This window comes from Schistocerca americana, chromosome 7 (genome assembly GCF_021461395.2).
Source record: "Schistocerca americana isolate TAMUIC-IGC-003095 chromosome 7, iqSchAmer2.1, whole genome shotgun sequence".
NCBI classification, from domain to species: domain Eukaryota; kingdom Metazoa; phylum Arthropoda; class Insecta; order Orthoptera; family Acrididae; genus Schistocerca; species Schistocerca americana.
The window spans coordinates 442,278,291-442,291,808 of record NC_060125.1 but is presented as its reverse complement, the minus strand read 5'-3'; the positions used below and the strand labels follow the sequence as shown (position 1 = coordinate 442,291,808).

The window sequence follows — 13,518 nt, the reverse complement described above, 5'->3', positions numbered from 1 at the left end:
CTCTACAATAACTTCATTATTTGAGATATTTTCACAATGCTTTGCACACATATACTCAAAGTTTTTTTAGGCATTCACAAATGTTCGATATGTGCCCCTTTAGTGATTTGGCAGACATCAAGCCGATAATCAAGTTCCTCCCACACTCGGCGCTGCATGTCCCCATCAATGAGTTCGAAAGCATCGTTGATGCGAGCTCGCAGTTCTGGCACATTGTGTCTGTTCACTTCACCATTAGGAAAAAATGTTGCTTCATCGCTGAAAACAAGTTTCGCACTGAACGCATCCTCTTCCATGAGCTGTTGCAACCGCGCCGAAAATTCAAAGCGTTTGACTTTGCCATCGGGTGTCAGGGCTTGTAGCAATTGTAAACGGTAAGGCTTCTGCTTTAGCCTTTTCCGTAAGATTTTCCAAACCGTCGACTGTGGTACATTTAGCTCCCTGCTTGCTTTATTCGGCGACTTCCGCGGGCTACGCGTGAAACTTGCCCGCGCGCGTTCAACCGTTTCTTCGCTCACTGCAGGCCGACCCGTTGATTTCCCCTTACAGAGGAATCCAGAAGCTTTAAACTGCGCATACCATCGCCGAATGGAGTTAGTAGTTGGTGGATCTTTGTTGAACTTCGTTCTGAAGTGTCGTTGCACTGTTATGACTGACTCATGTGAGTGCATTTCAAGCACGACATACGCTTTCTCGGCTCCTGTCGCCATTTTGTGTCACTGCGCTCTCGAGCGCTCTGGCGGCAGAAACCTGAAGTGCGGCTTCAGCTGAACAAAACTTTGAGTTTTTCTACGTATCTGTAGTGTGTCGTGACCATATGTCAATGAATGGAGCTACAGTAAATTTATGAAATCGCTTCAATCATTTGTAATAGCCCTGTAATTATCACTACTATTTGGTTAGTAACACAGGTTGTTTCAAGTATGAATCAAGCACTGTGTCGGCTTTGGGGAGCAGTGCTCCAATCATTGGTAATGCTCTTCGTCATTCCTCGGCCACTGGTAGATGATAAATCAGTTTCAGCCTAAATGAGTTATGAGTAGCTTCAGAAGTAAATCCGACAAAATTCTTGTGCTACTCAGCACTTCAAACTGGCATGTCAGTAGCTGTGCACAGATTCAAACTGAAACGTAACAAAGTAACAATAATGCATCCGCTGACCAATCAGCTTCTGTTGCTTAAGATTAGTACTTCAACTGGTTATTGCAGTCATTACATTAAAAAGTTGATAATGAGATGCTGTTCTTTTCTAATGAAGAATGGCTGCATTTATCAAGGTACATGAAACCACAGAATAATTGGTGTTGGAGTTTTGAAAGCCCTTTTTAGTTACATCAGGGTCAAATCTATGATGTGAAAATGTTAGTTTGGCGTACATTTAATCCAACATATTGTCGAACAACCCCTTTCCAGAAAACTGTACCTTCTTATAGCTATACAAACAAAATATGCAACCTATTCTCAGAGAACTGTCAAGTAATGAAAAGATTGATAGTTGTTTCATACAGGACATTGCAAGAGTACACACACAACCACTCCATCCATGACATTGTTAAAACTATAGCTCCTGTAGTCAAAAACATATCATAATGATGTCATAGAAACATTTGCAGATTGTGCTCTTGCGTTGTTCTGTGTGAAATAACTGGTCTTTTTGTTCATTGTTAATGCCCTGAAAAAGTAGCACAGTACATTGTTTCCTTTCCTGTCAGATGTTCTGGATTAATGAGAAGAGGTAGATCGCATAATCTGTATTGCACTAACAGCACACCACATTCATGTTTTCATTTACTGTAGATTCATGACATAATTGATGTGAGTTGGCCTACAGTTTTATGTATCTTGATAAATTCTTCGTTAGAACAATAACATGTTCATGGTGTGGGTTCCTGTAGTCATGTCCTAGTTCATGAACCACGGGCAACGTATGAGTGGCCAAGTAAGTGGTCCCGACAGTCGGGATACCAGTTACTTTGGAATAAGGCTGGGCATCTCGGACATATTCTGAGTCGTGGTCACCTTTGTGTGCATACGGCAAAGACTACCAAATCCACCGGTTAGTCCCTCAGCCGTTAGGGGTAAAACCCAATGGGACTCGGGGCAAGTAAGGCTAGCAACCTGCTTCCCTGGTACTTTAAATATGATGCTGGCAACAATCGGAGCAAAATGCCTCGGACCTTTGGAGGTGACGGAGTCCCACCTCTAACTGACAAACCAGGGACTCCTAAGATACGACTTGGCAAACAAATGGTAATGAGATGAGGAGCTATTAATATCAATGGGGGCTACTCTTGGAAGAAGGTAGAGCTGGCAGAGGCTGCAAGTAAGATGGGGCTGGACGTTTTAGCTGTTAGTGACATTCGGGTAAGGGGTGAGAAAGAAGAAGAAGTGGGAGAATACAAGGTCTACTTGTCAGGAGTCAAAGCAGGAATAGCACAATGGGGTGTAGGGCTTTACATCAGGAAAGAAATGGAACCCAGCGTAGTTGCAATAAGGTATGTAAACGAACGACTGATGTGGATAGATTTGACAGTGTCTAGCAAGAAAATTAGGATTGTGTCAGTATATTCGCATTGTGAAGGGACTGATCAAGATAAGATGGATAGTTTTTATGAGGCACTCGGTGATGTAGTTGTTAGAGTAAAGGACAAGGACAGTGTTCTGCTCATGGGTGATTTTAACGCCAGGATTGGAAATCGAACAGAAGGGTATGAAAAGGTTATGGGTAAATTTGGAGAGGATATGGAGGCCAACAGGAACGGGCAGCAACTCTTGGATTTCTGTGCCAGTATGGGCTTAGTAATCACAAACTCCTTTTTTAAACATAAGAACATTCACCGGTATACTTGGGAAAGCAGGGGAACCAGATCTGTCATTGACTATATAATAACAGATCAGGAATTCAGGAAGGCAGTGAGGGACACAGGTGTATTCAGGGGATTCTTTGATGACACTGATCATTATTTAATCTGCAGTGAAATTGGGATTGCGAGGCCGAAAGTCCAGGAGGTCAGGTCCATATGTAGGAGGATAAGAGTGGAGAAACTTCAGGATAAGGAAATCAGGCACAAGTACATAACAGCGATCTCAGAAAGGCACCAGTTAGTTGAATGTAGTCAATTACAGTCATTGGAAAAGGAATGGACAAGGTACAGGGACAAAGTACTAGAAGTGGCTAAAGAATGTCTTGGAACAGTAGTGTGTAAAAGTAGGAGGAAGCAAACAGCTTGGTGGAATGACACAGTCAAGGCAGCCTGTAAAAGGAAGAAGAAGGCGTATAAAAAATGGCTACATACTAGAACTCAGGTAGACAGAGAAAGTTATGTTGAAGAAAGAAACAAAGCCAAACAGATAATTGCAGCATCCAAGAAGAAATCTTGGGAAGACTTTGGACTCAGGTTGGAGACATTGGGTCAAGCTGCTGGAAAACCATTCTGGAGTGTAATTAGCAGTCTTCGAAAGGGAGGTAAGAAGGAAATGACAAGTATTTTGGACAGGTCAGGAAAACTGCTGGTGAATCCTGTGGATGCCTTGGGCAGATGGAGGGAATATTTTGAAGAGTTGCTCAATGTAGGTGAAAATACGATCAGTAATGTTTCAGATTTCGAGGTAGAATGGGATAGGAATGATGATGGAAATAGGATCACATTTGAGGAAGTGGAGAAAATGGTCAATAGATTGCAGTGCAATAAAGCAGCTGGGGTGGATGAAATTAAGTCGGAACTCATCAGGTACAGTGGAATGTCACGTCTTAAATGGCTACACAGGATAATTGAAATGGCCTGGGAGTCGGGACAGGTTCCATCAGACTGGACAAAAGCAGTAATCACACCAATCTTTAAACATGGAAACAGAAAAGATTGTAACAACTACAGAGGTATCTCTTTAATCAGCGTTGTGGGTAAAATCTTCTCAGGTATTGTTGAAAGGAAAGTGCGAGTATTAGTTGAGGAGCAATTGGATGAAAATCAGTGTGGGTTTGGGCCTCTTAGAGGTTGTCAGGACCAGATCTTTAGCTTACGACAAATAATGGAGAAGTGTTATGAGTGGAACAGGGAATTGTATCTATGCTTTATAGATCTAGAAAAGGCATATGACCGGGTTCCTAGGAGGAAGTTATTGTCTGTTCTACGAGATTATGGAATAGGAGGCAAACTTTTGCAAGCAATTAAAGGTCTTTACATAGATAGTCAGGCAGCAGTTAGAGTTGACGGTAAACTGAGTTCATGGTTCAGAGTAGTTTCAGGGGTAAGACAAGGCTGCAACCTGTCTCCACTGTTGTTCGTATTATTTATGGATCATATGTTGAAAACAATAGACTGGCTGGGTGAGATTAAGATATGTGAACACAAAATAAGCAGTCTTGCATATGCGGATGACTTAGTTGTGATGGCAGATTCGATTGAAAGTTTGCAGAGTAATATTTCAGAGCTAGATCAGAAATGTAGGGACTATGGTATGAAGATTAGCATCGCCAAAACGAAAGTAATGTCAGTGGGAAAGAAATATAAACGGATTGAGTGCCAAATAGGAGGAACAAAGTTAGAACAGGTGGACGGTTTCAAGTACTTAGGATGCATATTCTCACAGGATGGCAACATAGTGAAAGAACTGGAAGCGAGGTGTAGCAAGGCTAATGCAGTGAGTGCTCAGCTACGATCTACTCTCTTCTGCAAGAAGGAAGCCAGTACCAAGACTAAGTTATCTGTGCACCGTTCAATCTTTCGACCAACTTTGTTGTATGGGAGCGAAAGCTGGGTGGATTCAGGTTACCTTATCAATAAGGTTGAGGTTACGGATATGAAAGTAGCTAGGATGATTGCAGGTACTAGTAGATGGGAACAATGGCAGGAGGGTGTCCACAATGAGGAAATCAAAGAAAAACTGGGAATGAACTCTATAGATGTAGCAGTGAGGGCGAACAGGCTTAGATGGTGGGGTCATGTTACACGCATGGGAGAAGCAAGGTTACCCAAGAGACTCATGGGTTCAGCAGTAGAGGGTAGGAGGAGCGGGGCAGACCAAGGAGAAGGTACCTGGATTCGGTTAAGAATGATTTTGAAGTAATAGGTTTAACATCAGAAGAGGCACCAATGTTAGCACTGAATAGGGGATCATGGAGGGATTTTATAAGGGGGCTATGCTCCAGACTGAACGCTGAAAGGCATAATCAGTCTTCAATGATGATGATGATAACAATAACATTTCAGGATCAACCCCTATATTGTGTGCATACTGCAATAAGCTGTTCCCTCACTGATGTTGAGCAACAGTATTTGGCTCAGTTACTTTGTGAGTTTTCAATTTTAGTTTGGATATTAATATCGATTGACAAGAATAGGGGAGAGGAATACAATAGAAGAAGAATGGGTAGCTTTGAGAGATGAAATAGTGAAGGCAGCAGAGGATCAAGTAGGTAAAAAGATGAGGGCTAGTAGAAATCATTGGGTAACAGAATATATATTAAATTTAATTGATGAAAGACGAAAATATAAAAATTCAGAAAATAAAGCAGGCAAAAAGGAATACAAATGTCTCAAAAATGAGATCGACAGGAAGTGCAAAATGGCTAAGCAGGGATGACTAGAGGACAAATGTAAGGATGTAGAGGCGAATATCACTAGGGGGTAAGATAGATACTGCCTACAGGAAAATTAAAGAGACCTTTGGAGAAAAGAGAACCACTTGCATGAATATTAAGAGCTTAGATGGAAATCCAGTTCTAAGCAAAGAAGGGAAAGCAGAAAGGTGAAAGGAGTGTATAGAGGGTCTGTACAAGGGTGGTGATGTACTTGAGGACAGTATTATGGAAATGGAAGCGGGTGTAGACGAAGATGAAATGGGAGATATGGTACTGCATGAAGAGTTTGACAGAGCACTGAGAGACCTGAGTCGAAACAAGGCCCCGGGAGTAAACAACATCCCATTAGAACTACTGATAGCCTTGGGAGAGCCAGCCCTGACAAAACTCTACCATCTAGTGAGCAAGATGTATGAGACAGGCGAAATACCTTCAGACTTCAAGAAGAATATAATAATTCCAATCCCAAAGAAAGCAGGTGTTGACAGATGTGAAAATTACCGAACTATCAGTTTAATAAGTCACAGCTGCAAAATACTAATGCGAATTCTTTACAGACGAATGGAAAAACTGGTAGAAACGGACCTCGGGGAAGATCAGTTTGGATTCCGTAGAAATGTTGGAACACGTGAGGCAATACTAACCTTAAAACTTATCTTAGAAGAAAGATTAAGAAAAGGCAAACCTACGTTTCTAGCATTTGTAGACTTAGAGAAAGCTTTTGACAATGTTGACTGGAATACTCTCTTTCAAATTCTGAAGGTGGCAGGGGTAATATACAGGGAGCGAAAGGCTATTTACAATTTGTACAGAAACCAAATGGCAGTTACAAGAGTCGAGGGGCATGAAAGGGAAGCAGTGGTCGGGAAGGGAGTGAGACAGGGTTGTAGCCTCTCCCCGATGTTATTCAATCTGTATATTGAGCAAGCATTAAAGGAAACAAAAGAAAAATTTGGAGTAGGAATTAAAATCCATGGAGAAGAAATAAAAACTTTGAGGTTCTCCGATGACATTGTAATTCTGTCAGACACAGCAGAGGACTTGGAAGAGCAGCTGAACAGAATGGACAGCGTCTTGAAAGGAGGATGTAAGATGAACATCTACAAAAGCAAAACTAGGATAATGGAATGTAGTCGAATTAAATCGGGTTATGCTGAGGGTATTAGATTAGAAAATGAGACTGTTAAAGTAGTAAATGAGTTTTGCTATTTGGGGAACAAAATAACTGATGATGGTTCAAGTAGAGAGGATATAAAATGTAGACTGGCAATGGCAAGGAAAGAGTTTCTGAATAACAGAAATTTGTTAACATCAAGTATAGATTTAAGTGTCAGGAAGTCGTTTCTGAAAGTATTTGTATGGAGTGTGGCCGTGTATGAGAGTTAAACGTGGACGATAAATAGTTTGGACAAGAAGAGAATAGAAGCTTTCGAAATGTGGTGCTACAGAAGAATGCTGAAGATTAGATGGGTAGATGACATAACTAATGAGGAGATATTGAATAGAATTAGGGAGAAGAGAAATTTTGTCGCACACCTTGGCTAGAAGAAAGGGTCGGTTTGTAGGACATGTTCTGATGCATCAAGGGATCGCAAATTTAGTATTGGAGGGCAGTGTGGAGGGTAAAAATTCTAGAGGAAGACCAAGAGATGAATACACTAAGCAGACTCAGAAGGATGTAGGTTGCAGTAGTTACTGGGAGATGATGAAGCTTGCACAGGATAGAGTAGCATGGAGAGCTACATCAAACCAGTCTCAGGACTAAAGACCACAACAACAACATCAGTGGAATCTGCTTACAGAGGTGTGCACAGTCTGAAGTGCTAAATGGAGAAACAGTTTTGTCGGATGTCGTTCCGCAACTGATCCTAACTCGTTCAGTTAGTCTTGAGTAAAGGGGGCAGAGTGTCAACAGGTGACCAGTGCTGACATTCCCAGTATATTGGTTCGTGAACAACAATGCACATTGTGCTCATGTTGTATGTGAAACATCCTCTACTTAAAGGTGTTATCATCTCTTCGGGAAATACATTAAACTTGTTTTAGTGGGAGGTAGTGGAGTGCAAAATTCACCTCTACTTGCAGTAAACAAAAGTAATTAAATCTGAAATTTCCTTGCATTTGCAGTGAATACTACTTCAGTGAGGAAAATCTGTTAAGAGACTTTTTTCTTCGGCGGAAGATGGATTCAGATGGTTATCTTCCAATAAACTTAATTGCTTCATTCCATCGTGTTCAGGCATTGAGTACGGATTTGAAAGTTGTCATGGATGCAATAAGGGATTCAGAAGTTTTGGAGATAACTGATTTTAAGGTCAGTTTTTGTTTTGTTTTGATTATTAAATTTTGCATGATAGAAAGTTTACAGTTATTAATAAGTATGCTTGTGTATTGTTAAGTCTTGACCAAATTAATTTAATTTACAATGCAAGATAACCGCAGATGTCAGCAGAGTAATCCCAAATGTTTAATTTATAATGCAAAATAAACTCAGATGTCAGCAGAATAAACTCAAATGTTGACACTAATTGGAACTTGATTAATACAAGATGTTCAGACATTAGTCTGACTGATGAAATGTAAGTTCCAGTGTTGCCAACACCAGTTGAACCAACATATCTATGAAGTGAAATAATAGTGTGTTTACCTCATAGGCTACATGCTGTTAATTCTTTGGAAAACACCAAATGCAATAAATTTTTAGGGAAGTATGTAGATTACATTAAATGTTCTTGGATTTTGATACAAAATATTTTAAATGGTAACAGTGTGTGCATAAGATTGATTTTTTTTTGTTGCCAGGTATCGTGTTAATGATTTGACAAAGCACTCTTTTATTTATTTATTATATACTCAACATTTTCTTAATGTTACCAAATTACTTTTACCAAGTCAAAGTCCATATCTCAATGAGAATGTAACTGAAAGCTGTTTATTTTGTTTTCAATGTGACAATAGTGGAAGCACTAGTATGGTTATTCATTAATTTTGCCAAATAAATGTGCCTTGACAGTTGACTGATGTCCAAAAGGCAACCATGAGTGCGTTCACAAAAATGACTACCTAGTACATGCAGATCATCTACTGAGAGCTTAAGCAAGTATGCTTATATCAGGAAGAAGGGACAAGCAGAGACTAATAGCAACCAACATGGAATTTATACTTGAATCATCCTATATCTCTATGGACTGTTTCAAAAATAAAATTTAACTTGTACATGTTTCTCTGAAACATTATTTGTAACAACTTTTGTTCCTATCACATACCACTTACTAAGAAATTGTTTTTGTCATTCTGTAAGGGTAAATATTTGTAATGGCAAGTGAATTTACTTTACCTCGTCATATCTGTGTTACCTTTTACTTCAGTAATGGTACTTTTTGCTCAGAATTAGATCTGTGGATATTTTTTGATGTCTTTTCTCCTATTCTCCTCAGTACTGTTGTAATCCATCACTTCGTACAAAAACAAATACATCACTTTTTCATAAAGGGACTACTAAAATCTTGCACTTCCATGTGACGATATCCTTCGCCACTACCCCCTCCTCAATGTAATACTCCAGAATAAGATACCCCAACAGTAGAAGTGTTAATGGTAAACTTTGAGAATAATGATTCATGATCTTCTGCCTTCTTGCACAGGTACGGACAAAAGACAATCCAACTAAGTGGCCTATTCAAGATCCTACAGGTAGACAAGCAATGGCAATTGCTAGTATGAATGGTACAATGATGATGCCACATCAGTTACCGAGTAGCATTCACCACTTCCCACCAGCAAGTTTCTCGGTACCTTGCATGCCTCCGGCAGTTGCTATGCGTGGTTATAAGAGCTATGCTGCTAGCAGGGTTGCTAATGCAGGAACGGTAATAACTTCACCGGGAGTGAATATGACAGCTACACCACCTGTCCAAAATCCTGCCCATTTAGTGGATACCTTGAATCCAGATGTTCCAGAGTTTGTTCCAGAGAATGTACGGCTTCAGGTAGAAAGTAGGGGACAAGCTGATGGCCAAGAAGCAGATTCAGACCTGGAAGGAGAAAAATCTGACACAGAAGTAGCAGTAAAATCAGAAGATGACAATAGTAGCTCTAACAAACAGCCTGAAGACATTCCTAGCGAACGAATGTGTGCAGAAGGTAAGCAAATTGTCAGACAATGATTTGCTATGTTCAGAAAACTTGATTTAGAGAATTCGGAAAAGTTTGTGCAAATTCATTTTTTATATCAACCTAATCAGTAACACACATAAAAATTAAAAAGATTTATATTTAGTTATTCCAATTGGTGTACTGCATATAGTTTGTGCAGTGCAAGACAGAATAAACTTTTGGCTACAAAATATGCAGCAAGTCTGCTTGAGGGAAAAGTCAAAAACATTTAGATCCTGCATAATCAATGATGGTGTAAAGACATTTGAAGTCTTAAGGAACTATATGTGGACAGATAACAAACTGAGATTTCATTGCATATTGCTAGGCTGTATTATGTTGGATGTGTTGGGACAAGTGTAAAATGTGTATTTCATTTCCCAGGCAAATCCAGCACAAGTTCTCCTACAGATCAGATGTTGGAGAAAGGAAATGTTGCACCTGCTGCAGAGCAGGCCAAGGTGGATAAAAATAAGACACCTATACCGCTAGGGGAAGCATCTCCCGATGATATTTGGCGGCAGGTAATTAGTGTGGTTTCAATCATTATGACTGTGATTTAAATAGAAATTAGTTTTTCTGTGCTAAACATTTTAAGCATGATGGGATCTGGTCAGTGGTGAAAAAATACTAAGGTCGGCTACTTCAATTTAACTACCCCAGGAATAAAAAAAAGTCTGGAAAAAGTAGGTGTTTTTTTTAAGTAAGTGGTTTGGTTCATGCAGACGTTCAAACACCATGTTTCAATTTCATTCAGGTTAAAAGGAAGGTGAAACCACCCACAAAAGACAAAGCTGAGGAGAAAAAAAATGATGAAAAGAGAGAGAAAGATCAGTTTAAAGATCGTGAAGATCTCAATTTTCAATTTGATGAAGAACTGGACAATCCAGTTCCATCGGGAAGGCATAACACATTCACTGATTGGTAAGCTTTCCCATTTTTCTGTCTTTGTAAACACGTCTTTTCAAGTAATAATATCCACTATTGGTTTTTCTGATTTCGTGACATCCGTTTTCCTACATTTTACATGGCAATCACATACTAGATGTAACAGCCAGCTGTAAAATTTCGATGTTACTTACTTGAGGCTGGTAACCTGCAGGGAATAAGAAATATTTGGTGCCTATTCATGTACTGTATTTTAATTTCTAACAGGATTAATGTTTAATGGATTACAACAAATTTGAAGTTTCAAGATCATATACCAGGAGAGGACTGCCTGTCTGAAGGTTCAGTTTGTGAAATAGTTGTGTGTCCCTAATGGACAATTGTTTCTCGTGGGGGGGGGGGGGGGGGCAATCCACACAGCACATTAATTTTGTGTTTGTGCTGCTCTGTTTGATTCACTCTTTAGTCCAGTTCAAAGATACCACACTTTTTCTGTGAAATTTGATGGCATTTACAAACTCAAAATTGAGAACGAATGAAATGACATTTCCTCTCTTACGTTGTCAAAAAAAAGAATAAATCTTAGTTTGGAACTGTGGCTTCAATTGTATTCACTCTTCCTTGTGTATTAGAAAACTGATGTTTTATCCAGTGAATTTTAACTGACTTGCACAAATAAAAATTTTTCTTTCTGTTTCAATTTCTTAAATTAACTTTCCAAACTGCAGCAGAGGATAAACAGAAGTTACTTTTCAATTCCCTCTTTCCACTTGACGAGGGATCAAGCTTTGGTTTATTGTAAGAGCTTTGTTAACTTCACAATCAGGAGAAATGTTGGTCAGTATCAGAGGATAGTGTCAATTTCCTTGTCTCTACGTAATATTATTTATTTAATGTTTGTTAACTTCTGTGAAATTTGGTAACAGTCATAGTGAAAACCGTTCCATGAACTGCTTGTATTCACTTGACACTCAAAGTCCATACTCGCTGTGGCCTAATACTGCTTACTTGTGGGCCATTTATTAAGTATAATGGCTAGGTGGTATTTCCAACTGTAAAGTATTAATGTGTTGGAGGGAATATAAGGATTGAGCTTTATGCCCACTTGAAACGGGTTGGCTGAGTATATTAACAACTCAGAGGAAGGTTTGAGCATGAATCTCATGTCAAATAATAGTGTTCCTTGTATGGTTTACAAACCAATCTGTAGGTTGATGTCAGTCTTGCATCTGTGAATCCTGTTGAAGCAGACAGCTGCGTACAGAGTTGAAGCAGACAGCTGCGTACAGAGTTGCAACAAGAAAAAAATATTGTATGGGAAGTAAAGAGGCTTATAAACTTGCCTTGGAGCTGCCGATCTTATTTTGTGTGGTTCACATAACTTCTATATTAACTGCTATAGCAATAATAATGAGGCACTAAGGGATGTCTATTGTTAATTTTGAAAATTTATGTAGGTCTGAAGATGAATCTGACTACGAGTTAAGTGACCGAGAAATAAACAAGATCTTAATTGTAACTCAGACGTCACAGCCATCAAGATACCCAAAGCACGAAGGTTATGACCGCACAGGAGACTGGACCACAAGAGTCAAAATAACTCAGGATCTAGCACAAGCAATCAATGATGGTCTTCATTATTACGAAGAAGATCTCTGGAGAGAACATGAGTGGGTAAGTTACTACTTTTCAAAGTAGTTTTGTTATGTCTTCCTTCAATATCATAAATACTTAAGAATTACTGCCTCTTCTCTGATCATGTTCCCAAATCACTTTCAGTATTCATTAAATCAGTATCTTTCATGCAAATACCTACTTTACTAGTAGCATACTGTAACAATCTGACAAGTGATAATACTTTCTCTCTTCCCACATTGCAGTTGCAAATGTGTTAATGTAAAGCATTTTAATTTTGTAGTTACTAAAGGATGGCTGCACTTTCAGGTGCAGCAGACAGGTAGCTACAAGACAGTAAATGTGATTACTCGAGAAGATTTTGAGAAAATGGCTCCACGTCTTCCAAAGAAATTGAATCCAGAAGTTCCTCCTCCTCCACCTCCTTCACTGTCAACAGAATCACATGATTTTGGAAAAGAAGAGGAAATACCTCATGCATCAGAAGAGGTATGCTGCTGGCTTGTTTTTATACACTCTTTGACTGGTGGAATTGTTTGACATCATACCAGTACTGCTACATTGCTAATGGTGAATAATATTTCAATAAATTAGTAAAATCACACTGCAAGCTTTTTAAATGAAATACACACTCTAAACATTATTACACCCATTTTTCTTCAGTGGTAATCAGACATGGAATTCGGTAGCATTTCCACATACAATGTAAACTTGCATATGCATCATCCCACCATTGCTTTTGATGCCAGTGTGTTTTCCACACATGCTGGAATTTGTATAGGCATAGTTTTCAAGTAAGCAGATTCAGAAGGATGTAGTAGGTTGCAGTAGGTACTGGGAGATGAAGAAGCTTGCACAGGATAGAGTAGCATGGAGAGCTGCATCAAACCAGTCTCAGGACTGAAGACCACAACAACAACAACAACAACAACAACAACAGTTTTCAAGGTGGTGTCAAGTGAAGTAATTGGTGTGGGTGGTTAATGTAATGGCACAGATTCCAGCTCAATGGCATACAGAAACCTGAGATCCCCTTCCAAATATTGCATAAGAAAATAGATTAGAAATCTTTAGTGGGCATTAAATGCATTAGTAAGAATTATCACCAGTGGACAAAGTGACCATTGAAAATCACTTAAGAATGAGTAAAATTAATTTTGAGTTCCCTTTAAGCTGTGTTTCTTCCACTAGACAGAGATCAGATACACAGGTATATGTAATGGCATACTGTGCTACAAATAACACTGAGGCACCTGATA

At 39.3% G+C, this 13,518-nt stretch overlaps 1 protein-coding gene across 4 annotated transcripts in view; it reads left to right on the top strand.

Moving 5' to 3' along the window:
- The window catches only part of LOC124622133 (la-related protein 1B), a 137,746-nt gene that overhangs the window by 88,790 nt on the left and 35,438 nt on the right, over positions 1-13,518 (top strand). For all 4 annotated transcript variants that reach the window (XM_047147755.1, XM_047147756.1, XM_047147754.1 and 1 more), the window contains 6 exons: positions 7,709-7,895; positions 9,226-9,724; positions 10,121-10,260; positions 10,494-10,660; positions 12,082-12,298; positions 12,569-12,748. In XM_047147755.1, coding sequence (XP_047003711.1) covers positions 7,709-7,895; positions 9,226-9,724; positions 10,121-10,260; positions 10,494-10,660; positions 12,082-12,298; positions 12,569-12,748 — 1,390 coding nt within the window. The remainder of the gene's footprint in view (positions 1-7,708; positions 7,896-9,225; positions 9,725-10,120; positions 10,261-10,493; positions 10,661-12,081; positions 12,299-12,568; positions 12,749-13,518) is intronic.